Source organism: Aspergillus mulundensis (genome assembly GCF_003369625.1).
Source record: "Aspergillus mulundensis strain DSM 5745 chromosome Unknown scaffold_0, whole genome shotgun sequence".
Taxonomy (NCBI): Eukaryota; Fungi; Ascomycota; class Eurotiomycetes; order Eurotiales; family Aspergillaceae; genus Aspergillus; species Aspergillus mulundensis.
The window spans coordinates 4,619,394-4,639,758 of NW_020797888.1; the positions used below are offsets into that span (position 1 = coordinate 4,619,394).

General features: G+C 52.7%; 8 protein-coding genes across 8 annotated transcripts; 5 read left to right on the forward strand and 3 right to left on the reverse strand.

Annotated features, from left to right (window-relative positions):
* Positions 1-1,088: 1,088 nt before the first annotated feature.
* Positions 1,089-2,288, reverse strand: DSM5745_01265 (protein MEMO1; the record flags this gene model as incomplete). Its single annotated transcript, XM_026743281.1, has 3 exons — positions 1,089-1,965; positions 2,012-2,080; positions 2,134-2,288. The coding sequence occupies 3 exons, from the start codon at positions 2,286-2,288 to the stop codon at positions 1,089-1,091; spliced, it is 1,101 nt and encodes a 366-aa protein (XP_026609126.1).
* Positions 2,289-2,952: 664 nt separating this feature from the next.
* Positions 2,953-3,584, forward strand: DSM5745_01266 (uncharacterized protein; the record flags this gene model as incomplete). The annotated part of the gene is made up of 2 exons (XM_026743282.1): positions 2,953-3,118; positions 3,184-3,584. The coding sequence occupies 2 exons, from the start codon at positions 2,953-2,955 to the stop codon at positions 3,582-3,584; spliced, it is 567 nt and encodes a 188-aa protein (XP_026609127.1).
* Positions 3,585-5,769: 2,185 nt separating this feature from the next.
* png1 (peptide-N4-(N-acetyl-beta-glucosaminyl)asparagine amidase) lies at positions 5,770-7,205 on the reverse strand (the record flags this gene model as incomplete). The annotated part of the gene is made up of 3 exons (XM_026743283.1): positions 5,770-6,179; positions 6,229-6,629; positions 6,694-7,205. The coding sequence occupies 3 exons, from the start codon at positions 7,203-7,205 to the stop codon at positions 5,770-5,772; spliced, it is 1,323 nt and encodes a 440-aa protein (XP_026609128.1).
* A 3,972-nt stretch (positions 7,206-11,177) lies between these two features.
* DSM5745_01268 (putative chromatin assembly factor 1 subunit B) lies at positions 11,178-13,518 on the forward strand (the record flags this gene model as incomplete). The annotated part of the gene is made up of 6 exons (XM_026743284.1): positions 11,178-11,281; positions 11,353-11,368; positions 11,435-11,537; positions 11,588-11,824; positions 11,884-12,895; positions 12,942-13,518. The coding sequence occupies 6 exons, from the start codon at positions 11,178-11,180 to the stop codon at positions 13,516-13,518; spliced, it is 2,049 nt and encodes a 682-aa protein (XP_026609129.1).
* Positions 13,519-13,933: 415 nt separating this feature from the next.
* On the reverse strand, positions 13,934-15,159 carry rad14 (DNA repair protein RAD14; the record flags this gene model as incomplete). The annotated part of the gene is made up of 3 exons (XM_026743285.1): positions 13,934-14,349; positions 14,425-15,004; positions 15,073-15,159. 3 exons carry the CDS (start codon positions 15,157-15,159, stop codon positions 13,934-13,936), a joined length of 1,083 nt encoding a protein of 360 aa, XP_026609130.1.
* A 798-nt stretch (positions 15,160-15,957) lies between these two features.
* Positions 15,958-17,929, forward strand: DSM5745_01270 (uncharacterized protein; the record flags this gene model as incomplete). Its single annotated transcript, XM_026743286.1, has 2 exons — positions 15,958-16,397; positions 16,453-17,929. 2 exons carry the CDS (start codon positions 15,958-15,960, stop codon positions 17,927-17,929), a joined length of 1,917 nt encoding a protein of 638 aa, XP_026609131.1.
* A 159-nt stretch (positions 17,930-18,088) lies between these two features.
* DSM5745_01271 (uncharacterized protein) lies at positions 18,089-18,898 on the forward strand (the record flags this gene model as incomplete). The annotated part of the gene is made up of 1 exon (XM_026743287.1): positions 18,089-18,898. One exon carries the CDS (start codon positions 18,089-18,091, stop codon positions 18,896-18,898), a length of 810 nt encoding a protein of 269 aa, XP_026609132.1.
* A 617-nt stretch (positions 18,899-19,515) lies between these two features.
* On the forward strand, positions 19,516-19,841 carry DSM5745_01272 (uncharacterized protein; the record flags this gene model as incomplete). Its single annotated transcript, XM_026743288.1, has 2 exons — positions 19,516-19,561; positions 19,633-19,841. 2 exons carry the CDS (start codon positions 19,516-19,518, stop codon positions 19,839-19,841), a joined length of 255 nt encoding a protein of 84 aa, XP_026609133.1.
* Positions 19,842-20,365: the final 524 nt, after the last annotated feature.

The window sequence follows — 20,365 nt, forward strand, 5'->3', positions numbered from 1 at the left end:
TTTGCTCTCTCCGCGTTTCCCCAGACGTTAACGCTGCTGATATCTGGGTGACTACTACTGTTTACTTATTGCTTATGAACATATGGGTAAGGGATCGGATAACTATTCCGTTGGGATCTTACTCATTAAGTTCTTCTCTAAGCACACACACCATCCGTGTCTTAACAGTGACGAAAATGCCGATGCCGACGTCCCCAGTAGCCCCCTGGCAGTATACGCCTCAAACTCAATTCCACTCTGTAAGCAGCTAGGGTCCTATCACCAGACCGTATATCACCCTTGTCCACTTGAGACAGAGACAGGAGTTTCGAGATCTCGGGCCAGGCCTACGCGTCCGTAAGGTATACGATTACGTAGTCCTTGCCTGCTGCGATTCCATAGCCAGTGTTAGTTCTCCATGAGAGTATCGACGTATTACTATCAGATCAAAGCTGCCGTTCCACCATATCATAGGCTACCACACGCAGACAAGCATGCGTAGGCCGGGGGCCGAGTTGACGGATCGAAGCTGCCAGTTCCAGCCATATCATAGCTTACCACGCCGCAGGGAAGCTGCACGCAGATGCGCAGGACCGAGTTGACGGGATCGAAGCTGCCAGCATCCACCTAGTCTGCATCGGCATCCCAAGACAATGGAGATGTCGAGTCATCGAGTGCCGACGCTACTGTGCGCCGCGACGCCTTGGTCGACTGGACTCCGCTTGTGTGTAACGTCGCTGTGCCAGTCAGTTTCAACGTCTGGCTTGGTGCGGGGACGAGTCCATTGCCTACTGTAGCCCAGCCATGTGATGACAGGCGTGCTCTAGCTTGGTTCCGGCTTACTTGGCTCTTCTGGTATGTTCTGGGGTGGGGGAGGGAGATGGAGCGGTGGGGATGCTATGCACATGGACGGTATAGGCAGATCGGTGTCTTGGGGTTTCTTGACCTTACCTAGAAGATAGCTTTCAAGCAGATTAAAGGAGAAGGAATCAAGATCTCATTCTGGATGCCGAGAGAAACGCGTAGCCTGTCATCGAGTTATCCTGCTATGGAATGCGACGATTACGAGATAACCAAGTCCTGTACGGTAGGCCTGGAGCTGCACTGTCCTACACAACCGCAAACGCCGAAACATAGCTGACCGAGCTATCCTCAACAACCTCCCCAATGTCCGAGCTCCGCTCATACCGCGCAAAGTGGAACTTGCCCTTTCCTCCCTCCTGCATCCCCGCAGCCTCAATGGCCGCCATGATGACACCAATGGGGTGGCGCCCACAGACCGTATTCCCTGTCTTCTGAAGAATGTCGGTGAAGCGGTCGGCCTTGCCCGTGGCAATCGCTGCCATGGTCGCAATGTCGAATGAGGAGATGCTCTCGTGGATCAGCGGCTGGTCTCGGCGGATCTTGTCGCGCCGCTTGAGGTGGTGGCCTGCACAGGCGGTCTCGATCCGGTCTTCAATTTCCGTTTTGTCGTCCTCGGGCTGTGGCAGGTCATATGAGGAGAGCGGCAGCTTTGGGCCTGGCACGGGGGCTTGGGGGACGTAGTATGTGTAGCGGAAGCGGAGGCCCCAGTGGCAAAAGTCGGAGCTGATGACAAACGCATTGCTTGGGTCTTCGAGGTATGGAGCCAGTAAGGCGCCAAAGGCGCTTTCCGTTGACTTGGAGGTGTTTCCTACCAGTATCGGCACGAGTGGGGGATACTCTGCGGTCTTTTTGTTAGGGTGTTGGAGTTGCAGGAGGCGGTGGATGTATGGGAGATGGAGCTCGATGCTGTGTTCGTCTTCATCGACTGATCGAGACATGTCTTCGAAGCCGATTGTTGAGCCATTGGGCCTGGTTGCTGTTGTTGCCCGGAGTTTGGCGATAAGCTCCGTATCGAGCGGGAGGGGGTCGTCAGACAGCGGGGTATGGTAGCCGGTCAGCTTGGGGAGGGCCAGCGTCTCAAAATAGTGATGATGCGATGGGCCAAGCACGAAGATACGTTTTCTGCAGAGGCTTTAGAGCGAGCATCCTACGAGAAGACTTGACTCACGCCTTGGAGAGATCCAGGGCCTTGTAGGCGTACGCGGCGCAAGGTCCGGAGTAGCTGTATCCCGCATGGCTGGTTCAGATATTAGTATATGAGCAACAGAATGGGCTGCTGTCTGTACGTACGGGGCAATGATGATTCGCGCGCCAGGTACTGGCAGAGAACCCAGCCCTTCGAGTGTACCTGGCACTCGGTCCAGCCATTGATCGAGCTGGAGTGAGAGGGTCTGGCGGCTGCCTGAATACCAGGAGCCAGCGTGAGATGCAGCCCTGGTGCTCATTCTGTTTACTCTGAAGATATCAAGCTCTGGGATCAGTATACTGGTGTTGTTGGGGGTCGAATCGGCAAGCTGGTGTGTGTTGGGTGATCGCTGAGGGGAGAGCGGGGAAGAGATGGATCATCGTCGTCATAGCACAGTGACAGCCAGGAACCAGACCATCAACCAACTGAAGCCGCGAACTCTGCAGCTCTGCTCTTTTCACATACAAAGCTTGAATGAAGAGGAACTGGCCAATGTCCCTCGAGATCCGTCCCTTTACAAAATAATCTCATTTAACCGTTGATGCTCTAGAACTCCTCAGCGGTTATATATCCCCGCATGACCGGCGCCCGCGAAACTCTGCAGTCTTTGACCAACTCCAGTCAACAAAATCACCAGATCAACCTCGAGCAACTACAGCACGGCAGCTAAAAGAATAATCCGGCTTCCCTGAACTGGATATTGGTTTTGTTATGTATACTGCGATGTCCAAACCACTTAATCCTGAAGTGGAATAGCGCAGAGTCCTGACGCGCGCGCGGATTCTTCTCACGCGACAGCGGGCCAGCTCCAAATCCAATTCCTCACCAGCCTCTCCAAGAGCACTTTAAACCATCCAGCGAAACCTGCTCAACCCCAGCTCAATTGCCTCAACTAGTCAAGCCAATTCCCTCACCACGCCACCATGTCCCTCAAGCGCAAAGCCTCATTCCCAAACATCGCATCTCCGCAATCCCCCCAAACCCCAAGTGCCCGACACTTCACGGGCATGGACGACAGCCCAAAGCACCTGAACTGCCGGACCAGGAAACGCGTCATGAACATCCGTCCCAATGACCAGGCTGTATACGGTGAGTGCGAGTTCCAAGCGACGCGATGCTTACACGGCACGGCATGCTGACAGGAGATATCGCAGACAAAACCCTCCGATGGCTCTTCACAGCCCAGCAGCGCGTCCAGCAGATACCCACCCCGCCGACGGAGCCTGAACACGACGAGGATATGGAATTGGAAGCGGAAGCGGAAGCGGTGCCCCTTCCTGCCCCCGACCATCGCCAGCAATCACTGCTGCAATTCTTTCGTCCCGCCCAGCCCCAGCAGCACCCTCGTCCGTCCTGTCCTTCCACCCCCGTAACCCGGTTATCGGGTGAGCCTGCGCGGGGTGGAGCGGAGAGTGTCTCGCCGGCTGCAAGTGAGGGCGGGACGATGACGCCTTCTCGGTTCGCTGGCTGCAACATGGACGGGGACATGGATATAGACATGGACATGGACGTGGGCGGCGGCGAGCCTACTCAGGGCCCCGGGTGGATGCGATGAGCTTTCCTCTAGCTCGGCAATTCACTTTACGATATACTTGCTTGCTTGCTCTTATACCCTGGTCCGCCAATTGGACCGTGCGTTTTGCTATCTGATTTTGTCTCTTGCTTTCGATACTTGGAGCGTTGCTTTTGAGTCCGACTGCCAGTGATTGCTGGCGATCGTGGTGTTTCTGTCTGCTTTTTTCAGAGCGTTTTCTTTGAGTCATTCACTATACATCTCACAAAGCCATAATCTATACCAACTTTATCTCGCGACGGGACAGGGCTCGGCATACGCCGGATCCATGTTACAACATACAAGCGAATACAGCTGATTAGGGTTCAGAAAGTAAAAGCCAATTGACTGCCATCCGGTAAACATAAAAGTCAATGCCTCTTGTAACAATAATACCTACGTCACTCTCCGAGAACGGGGTCGTGGAAGAACCTACAGTACTCCTATGCAATCCCCAAATCTCGCGGCCACCCGCACAACTCGTCGTGATCATGCCATACGACTATGTAGGGTATGAAGTCAACCAGGCTAGTTTCCATGCAGTAAATGTACAGACAGTCCATCAGTATGTCAGGATACCAAATACCAATTATATCAAGAGCGCAGCTCTTCCGGGGTTCCGACATCACTAGGCAATAGTAAATACCTAGGCACAGACGCACAGTAACATTAAGTACTAAGAAGCCGGAGCCTCGGCCACGGCCGGCCAAAACAAGGACATTATACTCCATAGAGATAACGTCAATTCCTTTGTTGTTACGGAGTATCAATTCCAAATAATAATATCATCACCTGCAGGGTGTACCACCTGACAACCAAACCCCAACGAAGCCCCTGATCCAAACATCCAGATCAAACTATTAGTATCGTCCGCATCTGCATCCGTACTCGTAGACTACTCGACTAGCTCGAAGTCGAACCACGACCACGACCACGACCACGTCGCCCTGTCGATCGCGTCGGCTGGGCCGTGGAAGAGAAGTTACCGTAGAACCTCTAAGATCCGTGCACGAAGGCCGGACCGGATCCGAAAGAGCCGGGCGGATCCTATAACGATAACTGTTATTTATAATTATAGGGGCCAAGGGCCAAGGGCCAAGGCTAAGGCTGGGGCCGGCCAATCAAGCTCTGCGCCTGGAGGGAACGCGGGGAAGGGGAGGAACCTTGCTTGGCCAAGGCTGGACCTCAATCTTGTCTTCAAGTTCAGGGTCTTTATTCTGGGATATATCGACGACTGGTGATTCTGCGTGGTGAAATATGGAAACTGTGTCAAACTCGATCATATTTAGAGCGACGGCTTGTCCGAACAGGCATGATGGTGCGCTGGCTGGTGCCTGGGCCAGGCTCACCCTGATTCAGGGCCCGGCCGCGAAGTGAGACAGTTACGCGAGTGATCGGCCCTCGCAATTAAACCTGATTCAGGGCCAGGGCTGGAATTCAGGGTCCGAGTCCGCGCCCCACTCTCTTGTTATTGTTTTTGAGGCTGGTAATTTACAAGTTTTTGTAAGATGGAAAACAAGTGTCTTCTTGGATATGTATAGATATTCCATATGGTTGTAGTATAGTTAGTCACCGAAGGAAAAGGTATAGAGCGATACAAGAAAATAAACCACCATGAAGGATTAAAAGTAGAAAGGTATCGCTGAGCGCCCCCGTCCATGCCAAAACCGAAGATAACCGATTAGACTGAATATCATATGCCATGGAAACATGAGTCTGAAGTGGAGTGTTTGTAAGAGAAAAGAAAATAATTCAGGGATTGAAGACAAGAAAATCCAAGAATGAGGTATCATGACAGAAAAGAAAAGTATAGGGACCGTCAAGTTATGTAATGTTATAACTGGCAATGTCTGCGCCAAGACCGTCACGGTGTCCTGCCGCGTGGGCGAACACTCGGGTCGGAGCTGTAGACAGGTGCATCATGCCTTCCAGATCGTCTTCAGATCGAATCCTAGATGGCATGTGCATAGAGGTGCGTGAATAGCTCGTATGAATTCGATGACAAGCCGAGGCCAGCCGTAGCGTGGTCACCGAGTTACACATCTCACGCACCAGCAAGTTCTTTGGTCGGACGAAGCCTTTGGCAGGCGAAGCCGTGCTCGCTGGCAGGTCGACTCCACCTGGCTCGACTCTGAGGTGGTCCGACCGTAGTGGGTTGGAGGTTATTTGAATCCGTGCTTCAATTGTGCTATCGGTCGCCCTGTGATCTATCAGGACCGGAATGGCCCGACCTTTGACGGTTGTTGTTCCAAGCAGCCTGGGGCTCCGCGGACTGGGGCACCTTCACTTCGTCCGGTCGGCCAGTCGGGCGGTTGGATGGCAAGAGATTGTTCAGCTCGGCGGCAAGCGAGCAGGCCGTGTACATGCGGAGTTCCCGTTCCTCGCGCTCGTCTTCCTTGAACAGTCGCCTCTGTTCCTCCTTGGGTCGGTTTTCGCGACGCATCTTCCGGATTTCCTGGATGACCCAAGCAAGCACTTCCTCCGGCACACGCGATCGGGGTGCTCCATGCTTGGCTGGGCTCCGAACATATCGTCGAGTGACATCTGTTGCACCGTCGATGGAGAAAGCAATGCAATAAGAGATTTTGCGACCCCATCCTGGGAAATGTCAGCATGTCATTTACCTTATGGGACGTAGGCCACAAACCTTCAGCATAGAGACGGGGCTGATCCCATGCCTCCTCACATGCGTCTACATGAATCCATCGCTTCTGGTGCTCGGAATAGACTTCGGTCCACACATGATCCTCCGAGTTCCACACCCAGCGTACCCGGCCACCAAGTGCTCGGCAGAACATGCTGAAGCAGTTTGCCCATTCACCGACGCGGCCCCGTCGAGTCTGTAATAACTGCCATACATCGGAGTAGCGAGGGAAACGTTCGTAGGCGCCACAAGTAGGTTCTGCGCATCGGTACAACTCGACTCGAGTGGCGCCGCGGGCGGCCTCATCCGGCGTGGGCGGGGCTCTGCCTTGGGCAATTGTAGGTGTCATGCATCGCGAGCAAGGGGGGTTATTGACCCATTGGAAGAAAGACCGCTTGAACCACCTAATGAAACAGTGGTTAGTTGAATCTTTAATCGAAGCTGAATCGTTAGGACGAGGTGGCGAACCTTAATAATGCGCGGATGACACAATCCTGGTAGCCCCATTCAGGCTTTCTCTTGAGACTCCGTGCTTGAGCTTGAATTATCTGGCACTCCTCGTCTGCTTCCGAGTACAGCTTGTCAAGCGGAATCACAGACAGAGCCTCATCCAGAAGACCAGGATTTTCGTACTTCGTTGGCGTTACGGAGAGGACATGTAGAAGATTGCGGAATTTGAATGCGTTTTGGTCTTGCGGGGGGTACGGAACGATTGGGAGATTGCGTAGCGCGGGCGATTGTGATGATGGCTGTGGTTGCGTGTTGTGTGGTGGTAGGGGGGACGCTTGCGAGGGATGGGGCGGTTGCGACCGAAAGGGTGAGGGCGATGGAGATTGTGAGCGAGAAGAGCGCGATTGTTCCATCAGGCGATCGAATCTCTTCCCGCGCATCAGCTGCTCGAACGCGTGGGTGAGCTTGTTAGCATCGTAGGCGTCGGTGGTTGGCGCCCGCCGGCTATGGTGATGCCTTCCATCGGCCATGGTGTAGGGACCAGCAGCTGGCTGTTGAAAGTCGTGTCTCCAGGTTGAGTGTTTAGTAGTGAAGTTAAAGCCGTTGGAAAGTCGTCTGTTGTCGATTCCGGATCAACGAGCGACGCAAATCGACAAAATTGTGAGGGAGTTGGTCGGGCAAGGGTTGTTGGACGTGGATGGGATCAGGGACGGAGCGAGACTTGAGGATACGGTCACACACAGCCCAGCCAGGCGGTCGCTTCCCTTGGCATTAATCAGCGTCTCGTATTGTAACCACCAATACCGCTAGCGACCGACTGCCAAAAATAACCCCAATGCGCGGTCGCTGGACTCGACACAAGGGCGATATCAGGTCGGAACAAGAGCTGGGCGAGCAAGCAGCAAGCACGATCGAGACGAGAGCTGAGGTCGGGAAAGGGCTTCAAAAGAAAGAGAAGAGAGAGGAACAGCTGGAAAAAAGGCGCCTGGAGGAGAGAAATTGCACAGCATCCACGCCAGCAATGAGGGCGAAGCGTCGTCAGCCTGGGGCTCCTAGCCCAATCACAGCCCCGCCACCAGCGCAAGCCGCGTGTGTCCGCCCAAATCGGGTTTAGGGCGCCAAGATTCATGGCAGCATGCTCTCCTGCGCTTCTCTGAGGATCTGCTCGCGAACCACGGGGTTAGTGGGAGAAGTTACATGATCATCTTCGTCCCAAATGTTGGAACCTCAACATCTGTCTCGAGATGCTTGGCGCTGGTGCTCGAGTACGTGGACGCCGGGTGCAATTGCGGCTCCCGTTGTTTGTCTAACTACGGAGGTTTACAACTGTCGCTGGGCCCACTCATGATACGAATAAGCCCCCGTCATATCGAAGACTTGAGCTTGGGCATAAGGCTTGTGCAGCTATGAAAGCCCTCTCCACTGCTGGGGTACGTGTCGATGCAGCCTCACAGCTTATCCGGTCGGAGTCGGATTCCCAGCGCGACGCAAGCTGCTCAACCTAGGACTACGTACGAACATCGTCATTTCCTGCCGAAATGTAGGTAAGGTATCACTCTTGACATGTCGATGCCCGCGTAAGAGACCAGGTCAGCCAGTCTTACGCGGCTCCGATGAACATGTAAACGTCAAAAGTGTCACCAACTCAGCGTCCCAGAGCTCAACGCAGATTTCTCAGCAGCGACGGAGTCGCGTTCATGAGAAGGGTGAAAGTGGTTCGGCACTACTGTCGGAGACAGCGGCGGAAGACCGCAAAATCTCCTAGAACAGTAATAAAGTGCTGGCCGGTGGGTACTTGTTTTTTTTCTACCTGCCTCGGATGACGAATCCCGACCGAGTTTGTGGTTGGGAAGCGCGAAGAGGGCACCGGGATTGCTGCCGGTGTTCTCATGACTCGGAGTAGTGTCCTTGGTGTGGATAGCTTGCTAAGCTATCGGACGGTATAACTATATGTACTCTAGATATCTGCTGAAGCCTTGAAGTTGGAGGTGAATCGCCGAAAAACGAAGAGCGAAGATCATGATCTCAGAGCATCCGGTGGTGACATGGGGTCCTGCAGAAGTCCACGAGTCCACGAGTCACGACAGCATTGGAATCACACAGTAATGCTCCTGTGTACTGAGGTACTGGTGAGAGGCCTCAACATTATTCAACTTTCAGAAGAACACGCGGCACATACAATCGATGCCCCATCCGCCCGCATCCCCACCGGACGGTTTGGATTTTCTTCTGCGAGAAGACTATGCAGACGCTGTGCTCTGTACGATGTATGAATTACAATACATACATGGAGCGCTGAATCCGACTTCCGAGATACAGGGGATCGCCACAATTCTGGCTTGGATCAAGGCACATTTGCAGCCCTTGATTACTTCAAAGTGATGTCGGTGCTCGCAGTCTGACAAGAATGATGTGGCGGAGACGCGCAAGCGTCCGTCTTGGCATTGGACAAGATCTGGCGCTAAACCCCTTGCGGTGGCGTCACGGGACCGGGGGCTGAATGGACCCTGGATCTCAGGGCCAGACCGCGATCATCACCACTTTCGCAGGCTTTCTATTATTGAACTTTCAGTCTCTGTATACCATTATTGATTGAATGGAAGACTTCAGGTCGAGGTCTAGCTTTGATCATGATGATTCCATCTCCCAGCCAACCGCTTCGTTCATGCCGATATTTGCTGCTGGTTGAATGGAACTCCGCGCCGGGCTCGGTGCCAGCCTCGAGTCAAAGACGCAGCTCGCCTGACGACATCATCACCACGTTCTTCATCCTGGAATCCTCGATTGAGGATTAGCTTCATTCTTTGTGCGCCCGAACTGTGTCTAGATTAAGTACTCCGTAGACTTCGATCAATGCGGATGTCAGATTTGCCGCTTGTGTCTCACCAAACAACATGTCTATAACAAGGGTCTGGGTTCACTGCAGCACACTGACTCTGTACCCTGTTTCAGGCGAAGATACCCTGGGTTCGTTGGAAGTTACCCCTGGCTCCATCGCCCTTGGACCCTCGAAATCTTCATGATTTCCCCAGGCTCTGGAACGGTCCACGCCTTCAATTTGCTGCATGCCATCGCCGGCATTTACGATTGACTATCTACGGAGTACTTCTTCGGAGAACCTGCGTATTATCCCTTTGCAACAGTGCTCTGCATTTGAATGTGAAGCCATCTGCGCTGCCGCTCGGTGGCTACTTGGTGTTGAAGGTCCGCTCGACTTTGTGAGTAGCCGACTGTCTAATCACCTCGGGCCTTGATCTGCTTGGCATCTCCAAGATTGTAAGTACGTCTACCGGTCACTTCGCTGAGTCTACCGACCAAAGTAGTTTCATCGCTCTGGTCTAAGTTTCTTCTGTAGGCAATAGCGAAATCAAGCCGGACCCTTTCGGCTTCAAAGTCAAACAAGGTCTTACGCCGTAGATTTGGCTCAAGCACGGTCATGTTGTCAAGAGATTCAAGGGAGTTTCGAGTTTCACTTTCGACCGCCCTTCTACTTCCATCCCTTGCCTCGGGACACTCAATAGACCGTTAACCAGAAAGCACTAAGCTCGCTTAGAGAAGTCGAGTCGGGTATAGTCATAAACCGCGTTTTTGTGCTATGGGCATAGATTTATTTAACACCGAGTAATGTAACAACCAAGCTCTTGCTGGTAGACAGTTCAGCCTTACGACTCTATACTAAAAATTCCCCGAGGGTCATCACTGGCTCAATAGTGATAGTTCATATTGAAACGGCATGTGCGACTGCGGACGCACCCGCTGGTAGCTTCTCGAGTCTTCGGAGATTTTGGACAAAGAAGTCCAACAAGGTATCGACGATTTCCTGACACTTGATTTGATCGTTTATCCTTACTTGCCTGGTTGGAGTGGGATAATAGAAGCTAGTCCTTTGACTGGCGCGCGGAAATATATAATTGGACGGGTGAGCTGATCAGTCGAACCTTGGATGTAAATACATAGTTCACTCCTCTTTGCACAGGCAATCTGAATGTGACAACTAATTTGGAAATATCGGCTGACTGAATACACACTGGCAGGACTGTAGGACATGTTTAAAAGATATATCTGCATCATATAGCCAATCCCAAGTTGTGCTGCTGATGCTTAGAATCGAGACACTTGCATTGGGCGGGCCATTTGAAAGCGGGAAGTGCTCTGATTGGCGAATGGGCAGCGCGTTCAACCACAACGCCAAAAGACACGATCTGCCATCCATCAACTTCAATGCAGAGTCAGGCTACTTTCACCTCTCCCGCTTTTTCAGTCTGACCTGTTTGTTTTGTCCCCCCTGTCGCTTTGGCGCGTGTCCTTCTGCTCTTGCACCACCACTCGGCGCCTGGAATCTTCCGACGACACCTTACCCGACTCTTCTTGGAGCTCCGACAACTCCTCCCAACCTAATCACCGCACCCACCACTATCGAGTTAATCACTTGAGCCCATAATCATCTATACGGATTGACCTAAGCCCATCTGCCCTCGTCGATCGGGGGCCCTGTCCTCACCATGAAGGCCAATCCGTTGCTCATCTCCTGGCACAACGACAATGCCCCCATCTACTCAGTTCATTTCGACCCCAACGGCAAGGGTCGCCTAGCTACGGCTGGAAAGTATGTTTTCAAGCTCCATCCCTGCACCTTGTTCGTCCGCCGGCTTTAACTAATGATTTTTTTCGCTGTAGCGATAACAATGTCCGCGTGCGTTCGCCCTCCTCCCGATGACCATCCCCACCTTCGATAATTCTGACTTTCAAGACATTATAGCTGTGGAAGGTGGACTCGGTCGGCCAGGAACGAAAGGTGACGTACTTGAGCACCTTGGTGAAACACACACAAGCGGTCAATGTTGTCCGCTTTAGCCCGAAGGGTACGATTTCCGGACCGAACACCCTCCTTGTTCTCTCTAACTCGGTGTAGGTGAAATGCTGGCATCGGCTGGAGATGATGGCAATGTACTTCTGTGGGTGCCATCGGAACTTCAAACACAACCTGGTCTGGGAGAGGATCGGTCAGATGATAAGGAAACATGGCGCGTCAAGCACATGTGTCGGTCGTCGGGTGCGGAGATTTACGACCTCGCCTGGTCGCCAGACGGCGTCTTCATCATCACGGGAAGCATGGATAATATTGCTAGGATCTACAACGCACAAACTGGTGAGTTTCGACTTCGCGGGGAGTGCTTGAGTTGTTACTGATGATGAGTGTCAAAATAGGCCAAATGGTGCGACAGATTGCCGAGCATTCGCACTACGTGCAAGGAGTAGCCTGGGATCCCCTCAACGAGTTTGTTGCGACGCAATCATCCGATCGATCAGTCCACATTTACAGCCTGAAGACGAAGGATGGCCAATTCACCCTAACCTCACATGGAAAATTCCTGAAGATGGATCTGCCGGCGAGACGGATTTCACGTGGTAGCCCTGCTCCTCCCGACCTCTCTATCAGATCTCAACCTGCCACTAGCAACTCGGTGGCTGTTGCCTCTCCTGCTCCTTCAACACCTGGTACACCCATGACTTCGCATCTGCCCATGGACCCGCCGCCAGTGTCGCACAGCCGCCGATCTTCCTTTAGCTCCTCACCGAACATTCGTCGCTCCGCATCGCCAGCGCCATCTCTACCACTGCCTGCTGTCAAGCCTTTAGAAGTGACATCCCCGGGACTGGGCGGGCTGGGGGTCAGAAACGCGAATATTTACGCTAACGAAACGTTTACGTCCTTTTTCCGACGACTAACCTTCACACCAGACGGAAGCCTGTTGCTCACACCGGCGGGTCAATATAAAACGTCGACGATAGTTTCCGCGACAGATCCTACCAAAACGGTTGACGAAATAAGCAATACAGTTTACATTTATACTCGTGCCGGTTTCAACAGACCTCCGATTTCTCATCTTCCTGGCCACAAAAAACCATCAGTTGCAGTGAAATGCTCTCCAGTTCTCTACACTCTTCGGGAGGCCTGTGAGCCTTCCAAGCATATTACCCTGGGTGGCTCGTCTACAGAAGACACATCTGCTTCCGGCACTGATGACAAGAGCAATTCCGCCACTAAACCTTCGGAATCTCCTGCCCCTGGTCAGCTTCCACCTGTTTTCTCTTTACCCTACCGGGTAGTATATGCAGTGGCCACCCAGGACGCCGTTCTGGTGTACGATACCCAGCAACAAGCGCCGTTATGCGTAGTGAGCAATCTTCATTTTGCCACATTCACGGACTTGGCTTGGTAAGTAGTTTCAAGTAACTCCGTAAACTGTTCTGACGATATCTAGGTCCAACGACGGCTTGACGTTGATCATGAGTTCGTCTGATGGGTTTTGCTCTACTCTATCTTTCGCGCAAGGCGAATTAGGACACCCATACACGGCACCGATAATCGCACCGCCAACGACTAGCACAGGGCAAACAACCCTGCATACACCTACGGAACCAACGAAGCCGGTACTGCCTCACAACATTCCGCCCCCACCAGCAAGTCCTGCGCGCTCAAACTCAGTATCCTCTGTTGCAACGCAGCGCGCATCACAACAAGCAGAGTCTGTTGTCAACAACCCCACACCGACCCTCGGATCGGTGCCATTAGTGACTGCAACACACTCTGCCCAGCCTCCAGCTACCTTGCCTCTTACCACACCCCCTGAGACGCCGATGTCCGCTGTTTCCCAGAGCGACGCAAGCAGCACTGTTCTAGGGAAGCGAAGTGAGTCCGAAAAGGAAGAAAGCCAAGGCCCGAACCCAACCGAGCAGGCCCAGCCACCGAAAAAGCGACGCGTGGCACCGACCCTCATATCAGCGGGTACTGGTTCGATGTCAAGCGAGGGCCCTCCTGACACGAATACCGGTGGATAGTTTATCCTCCATAGTCCATTGCCAATCCATCGATGTTACTTTTGATGATTCACGCGGCTTATTTTGCTTTCGGCGGCGTTTACGATACCTTGTTTTTAATGGGAATCTGTGTTATTTGCGCGTTTTGGTAGTTTGCCCAACATCTTATGCAGCGCATAGTTTGTCAGACAGGCTTTATCGTATTTATCGGCTGGCTTTGGTATGGCCATTTACTTCCTTGCTATTCAGCAAGTATGGGACCAGAATGTTAGTGTATTACGGGGAACTCAAGACCAGCTTATGGGCCCGTCATGGACTACTCACTATGTAGAGTCAATGTCATGAGCATAAGTGTCATCAACTAAGCACATAACTAGGTTGTTATGGCAGCCTGACCCAGCCAGGATGAATAAAATGTATGCTAGATATATAGCCCTTAGAACTCCAACTCCTCAACCTCCATCCCACAATCTACGCACTTCTTCGTCCCGATCCCCGTCTCCGGATCCATAATCGATCTCCCCCACTGATGCACATGCTTCCCCCGCCCCCCAATCTCATCGCCGAAATTCCCGCCCGCTGCCCCTTGTCGATTCCGCCGATACGCTTCCACCCGCGTCCGCTTCTTCAGATCATCCAGTTTCGTTTTGAACTTCACCTCTCGCCGCCGCTTCTTGTCGTTCTCGCGCTTCTCGAACTCGGCGTCCAGCGCCTCGGGGGACCCCCATTTCTTATCCGAGAACGCGTACTCTTCAACCTGGTACCGCAGAAAGAGCATCATGTTGTTCCAGGTTGATTTGTGCGGGTTCGGGCGTTCGATATGCGGGAGGAGTTCGGTGTCGCGGAGTTCGGCTGTACCAAAATAAATCAGCAAGACGATCCACAATCGGCGAGGATACGCCTAAAGAAAGAAGTACGGCAACTCACGATCCGTCAGCAAATAATCCTCCTTCGCCTCCGTCTTCGTCAGCAAACTATACCGCTCCGGAAACTTCTCCTTGCACGCATGGCAAACCCGACACTGCAATTCCTCCGCCCACCGCCAATCGATCTCGAGATTCCCGCACTCCCGGCAAACCTTCTGCTCGCTCTTCTCATCCAGCACGCTGATCCCCGGCTCGAACGGGCCCGCGCGGTCCCGCCGCAGCGACTTCAATAGTTGCTGCCGCTCCCACTCCTTCTGCGTCATATTGGCCGGTTTCTCGTCCCTCCCGTCTTTCACATGGAGCGCCTTGTTGAAGGGGTCGTCTTCCGCCGCTAGAAACCCGCCTTTCGTGTCGGTCATCTTGCTGAAGTCGTACTCGACGAACTTGGTGAAGTTGCGCGCGGGCTTGATGGCGTTGAGCGGGCGCTCGGCGGCATTGTTGGCATCGCGGAGTGTAGATGGTGTTTCGGAGGTGAGGGCCGAGTAGCTGCGTTTTACGCCTTTTGGTGGTTGCGCTGCTGCGGCGCGCTGCTCGGCTTCGCGTTGCTCGCGGATGGCTTTGGCTTTCATGCGGTTTATTTCCTGTTCGTTAGGTCGTGTTAGACGGGTCTTTATGAGGCGGTGGCGCTGCGGAGTTGAATGGGACGTACGATCCTCTTCCGTTGCTCGGGGGTGAGTTCTCCGCGGGCTGGAGTGCCGGTAGATGGCGGCGGGGTTGAGCGCGTGTCGGATGCCATGGTGTCCTTTTATTTGAGGTATACTGGTTGTGGAAGGAAGATGGAGGGTGGTGAGGCGTTGGAGAATGCCATTGCGGGTCATGGTTCGATATCGATAAGCAGCTAATCACGTGGAGATAAGTGCCGATAAGTTGGTCGCCGGTGGGTCTGAGCCTTAATGCCTGGGCTTCATGCTCTCCTTCCGGGTTCTTTCTCTCGGGGTATATGCGAGAAGCGCTTTTATATCCCATATATTGCAGTTGTTTCCATTTCTCATATAACATTACTCTTTTCGTGATCCGATTTATAGCGCACAATAAATCTCCTTATCCTCTACCCTCTCTGGCAAGTTCTTGAATCTTGGCAGCACCACTTTGTCTTCAATGGCGCCGACTAGATGTATGCTGCCGCAGAGAACACCAAGTTTAGGTATGTTTTCGAGATGATTTCACACCCGGAATGTCGTCATCTATCCCGTTAATGGACACAATCATTGAAGTTGTTGTTCAGATGAATTTTCGCCAGAATCGGGTATTGACTTGGACCGCTGCTCATTACCAGTATACCCACGGCCGACGGACGTTAGAGCAAGGTACGAAGTACCAAGTGAGGGACTTTCCGACTAGAATCTATTTTGCCTGGTGTCAAATTGGCCGGAGCTTGACCGAAAAGACGTGGAATGCAGCTATTGGCCGCTTCGACGCCTCAGCCTCGTCAGCGGTAATGATCTCGATTCAGCCTTGCGTGAGAAACCAAAGGCCCGATGGGAATCATTTCTCCCCACAGAACGACAGCTCGATGTCCTAAGTGTCATCCACGATGGAGCCGTTGAGCGCACTCAGCATCGCAACTGCTGTGATTCAACTCGTGGAATTTGCGACCAAGCTCGTTTCCAAAGGCAAAGAACTGTACACGAGTGAGAATGGGGTTCTGGCGGACCATGCGGAGAAGGCTGCAATCTCGTCAAGGCTGAACAGTTTATCCAAAGGGCTGCTCCTTTCAATAAACGGCATTGCAACGTCACAAAAATTATCACCGGCTCAGGAGGGCCTACGACAGGCTGCGGAGGAGACTCATGCCTTTGCAGAAGATTTACTAGCGACACTCGATCGGCTCAAAGTCGATACCTCGAAGCGAAAATGGGCGAGCTTCCGTCAGGCGCTGAAGAGTGTCTGGACCAAGGACCAGTTGGAGGGAAGAATGGCCATGCTCGATCGCCTTGGTCGGGTAGTCGTTATCCATCTTCTAATGATTCTCAAGTAAGAACGGTATTATCTCTGCGCTTCTCAACAGCCTAGGCTGAACTGGTATTAGCGAGGGACAGATCAAGGCTGTTGCTACGATGGATGATGCTCTTCGAAGCATGGAAGACAGAATCCAGAACACCCTCCTGCAGCATAGAGGTGGAATCGAAGAAACAATTGACCGGCTGCAGCAAAGATTAGACAGTACGGCCATTCAAACCACAACCCAGACAAAGGATACCGGTGAAGAGAAGCGAGCAAAGTTACTCGAAGAATGGGCACACGATCACAGAGATGTGCTTTCGCAAATTACCCAGACAATCCAACGAAGCCAATTGGATCAACACCAAAAATCCTTCAAAAAGATGTTCATCAAGAGCTTGAGTCTTCCGAAAATGTATGACCGGCAGAACATGATATACGACAACCACGATTCTACGCTAGGCTGGGTCTTCCAGACATCCACAGAAATGTCGCGAACATGGTATGACCTTCCCAGATGGCTTCGTGAGCCCAATGGTCTATACTGGGTATCAGGCAAGGCTGGGTCTGGGAAATCCACCTTCATGAAGTGGCTTCTTCATGAGCCGCGCACAGAGGAAGCTCTTAGAGCATGGGCCGGAGACAGGCAGCTTCTGGTTGCTTCGCACTTCTTTTGGAGCTCGGGTACACAGGACCAAAAATCAATGTCTGGCATGCTCCGTGGCCTTTTGCATGAGCTGTTGATTCAGTCGGCAGATACGATATGGGAGCTTTCGCCTTCCAGATGGCGGGCTTGGGATCTCGATCTGGGGTACTTCCCTGCATGGTCTGACGACGAACTATTAAGCACTTTACAAAACCTCCTCTGTCGCCACCGCCATGATTATAGGATATGCCTGTTTATCGACGGACTGGATGAGCTTGCTGGAGACGATGATCAGCGCGAGAACGCGTTTCGCCTTCTACATGCTTCATCCCAAGAGCCTCATCTTAAAATTTGCGTCTCTAGCCGCCCGTGGGAGCTATTCAAAGACAATTTTTCATCCTACCCTCATCTCCGCCTGGAGGAGTTAACAAGTCCGGATATCCAGCGATATATCAACAAAAAACTACAAGCAAATGAGAGGTTTCTAGTTCTCCGGCAACAGGATGCACCACTCTGCACTCAACTGGTGCGAGAGATTATTGAAAGAGCAAAGGGCGTTTGGCTTTGGGTCGTTCTAGTCACCCGTTCACTCTTGCGAGGCCTGAAAAACCATGATACAGTTGCAGACCTATTGAACCGCTTAAGAGCCGTGCCTGAGGAATTGGAGGTGTACTTTCTTCAGATGTTCTATAATATCGAGCCGTTCTACCGCCCCAAAGCCCTCAAGCTTCTCAAAATGGCTTTGAATTTCCCCGGAACTATTTCGTTGATGACGTACTCCTTTGTAGACGAGAACGACCAGGCGTCGCCGACCACAGCACTTGGGCTATGGACGGATGAGGGTTTGAATCAGCGGCTCCAAAGGGCCGAGAGCAGAGTCAACGTCTTTTGCTTGGATCTACTCCAAGCCTCGTACTAGGGTCCGGAGAGACACATTCTTTTGCGTCAAACTGTGGACTTTCTCCATCGCACGGCCCGGGACTTCCTTCTTGAAAGTAGGACCCAAGATCTTCTGCAGATGCATTCCGTAGCAGGATTCAATGTCAGCCTCTTTGTCTGCCGAGCACTTGTGTCTCAGATGGAAATGGTGGCGCAACCACCTCGGTGGCTCATCGCTGAGTTTATGGAGCATGCGGAGGAGCTCGAACAGGAATCCACGGAGGAGCTTCTCCCTCTGTTGGACCGTCTGGCTGAAGTTCTTGACAGTCGGCGAGGTTTGACGTGGTACGACAACGATATACCACCAGGTCCAGTGCTGGGATGGAATTGCAGCTCTCAAGGATTGCTTCCTTTAGCCATTCAGTATGGACTCAATCGATACGCAAAGGCCTATTTGGCATCAGACCCCAGCCTCATCATCCGTCACAGAGACCGACCGCTGCTCGACTACGCCTTGCGTCGGAGGATCTATTCGCCGCTAACAGCGCAGGCTGAGCAGATCGACTATCAAGTTGGTGGTCCAGGTGACCAACCAGACCCCGAGCTGGTCTCTTTTATTCTACAGCACGGCGGCAACCCCAACGAGGCGTACGGCGACTCTACCGTATGGAAGCTTTTTCTTGAGTTCCTCAGCAGCTTCGCCAAGGACCTTAAGGAGCTCGACGATAGTGGCAGGCAGGTCTGGATAGGAACGATAGAGCTGCTCATTAGATATGGGGCCGCCCGTGTCCTGGAACGGTACACTGTGATTCCAAAACAGCCCTCCAGCAGAATCCACGTCAAGCTTTCCCACCGAGAGGTGATTGCTCGGGATACGCTGGCCGCGGTGTTTGGAGAGGACGAGGCTGACAGACTCGATTCGCTGGCTTGGAGGCTGAATGCTAGTGGGCAGACGCTCTTCGTGAACTCGGTCCGAACTGTGCGGAATCTTTTGCGGTGGGCTATGTGAGCATAGGCAGACAAGAACCCGCCCAAATATACTCCAGAGCCCTCTTTGGCGAGATTAGATCCGATGGAAAGATACCAAGTCGAATTGTTCCAGATGGGCTCGACTAGACCTAGGTCAGGGGGGAAACCAACTCCCAAGCCGATCGTCACCCCTGCAGTAGCCTACGGAATCTATCTTTAGGACCGACTGACTTCCTTTCGAGCGATTCGAAAATCATTGGCGATTGGAAAGCCAGGGAGTGACAAGGACCCTATTGTTGACATCAGACTGATGCGGGGATGACACCCACACAGATCGGGACCAGATCCACGATCACGAACCCTAAACGACCACCATCGACTGGACAATCGCGATCGAGCTATATCCACCCGCACACTGTATACGCCATCCCTGCGACAATCAACCAGGAATAAGCATTGACATCAGCATCTCGCCATTTGAGCTCATCGTCGCGACATTGACCTCACAAACAGACGATCCGACGGGTATAAGTACGTTCGAAAACCCGGCCTCAGTCTTCAGAATCATCAAGCACATTTCCACGCTCACAAACTACACTACCTCCACCAAACCAACCAAACAACCTTTCTCCCTTCACATCAAACACAACCGCCAAAATGGTCCAAGGCTCCACAGCAACCGGCGAGAAGTACAAGCCTACCGGTACAGCTCCCATCTCCCTTCTTCCTTTCCCCCAACCTCAGCTTTCCCATACTAACGTCGTACTCGGACAGAACACAAGGGCCGCCGCGAAGACAACCAGCCCGACAAGCGCACGCAGCAGAACCAGTTCGCGTACGGCAAGGTCGACCCCCATGAGGCTGGCCACGAGGGCGGCAAGGTCGGCGGCCATGCTGGCGGCGTCGCCAGCGGGAAGGGTAGTGCGAGCAAGTATAACCAGCAGGGCCAGGAGCAGCTGGAGGACGAGGAGCCGGAGGAGTAAGGCGTGATGTATTATATGACACTTCATGTGACGATGCCTTGAGGGCATTTTTATGATGAATATTTTGGAATGAAATGATGTATTTAGTGTACGAACAAGACAGCTCTGGCTAGTTATATTCTCTTCTGGTTCTTCGTATGGTTATGTCTTGAACTCCACTGAATTTTGTATCTACAACATACCTTCGCCTACCAAGAAGCCAAGGCAGCTATAGTCATTTTCACTGAGGTGACCGGAGGAGCAGGCAGGCTCAGCACGTGCACTCGTGGACATGCACTGAGGTCTCGTGATCCCCAGCCAAATGTTCCCCTCAACAACTCCGCCTTCCTGGATACCTCATTCTCATCATCGTGTATCCTTGCGCATACTTTCTCGGCCCATTCTTTGCCATCCTATCTGGTCAATTCTCCAGGAGATGCGGAAGATGGACTGGACTCATCTCAGCAATACTCGTATGTGACGCACAGGGTGGATCAGTGAGGAGTCGCTTGTGTTTCTCAGTGGTCAGCTAGGTAGCTGAGGTC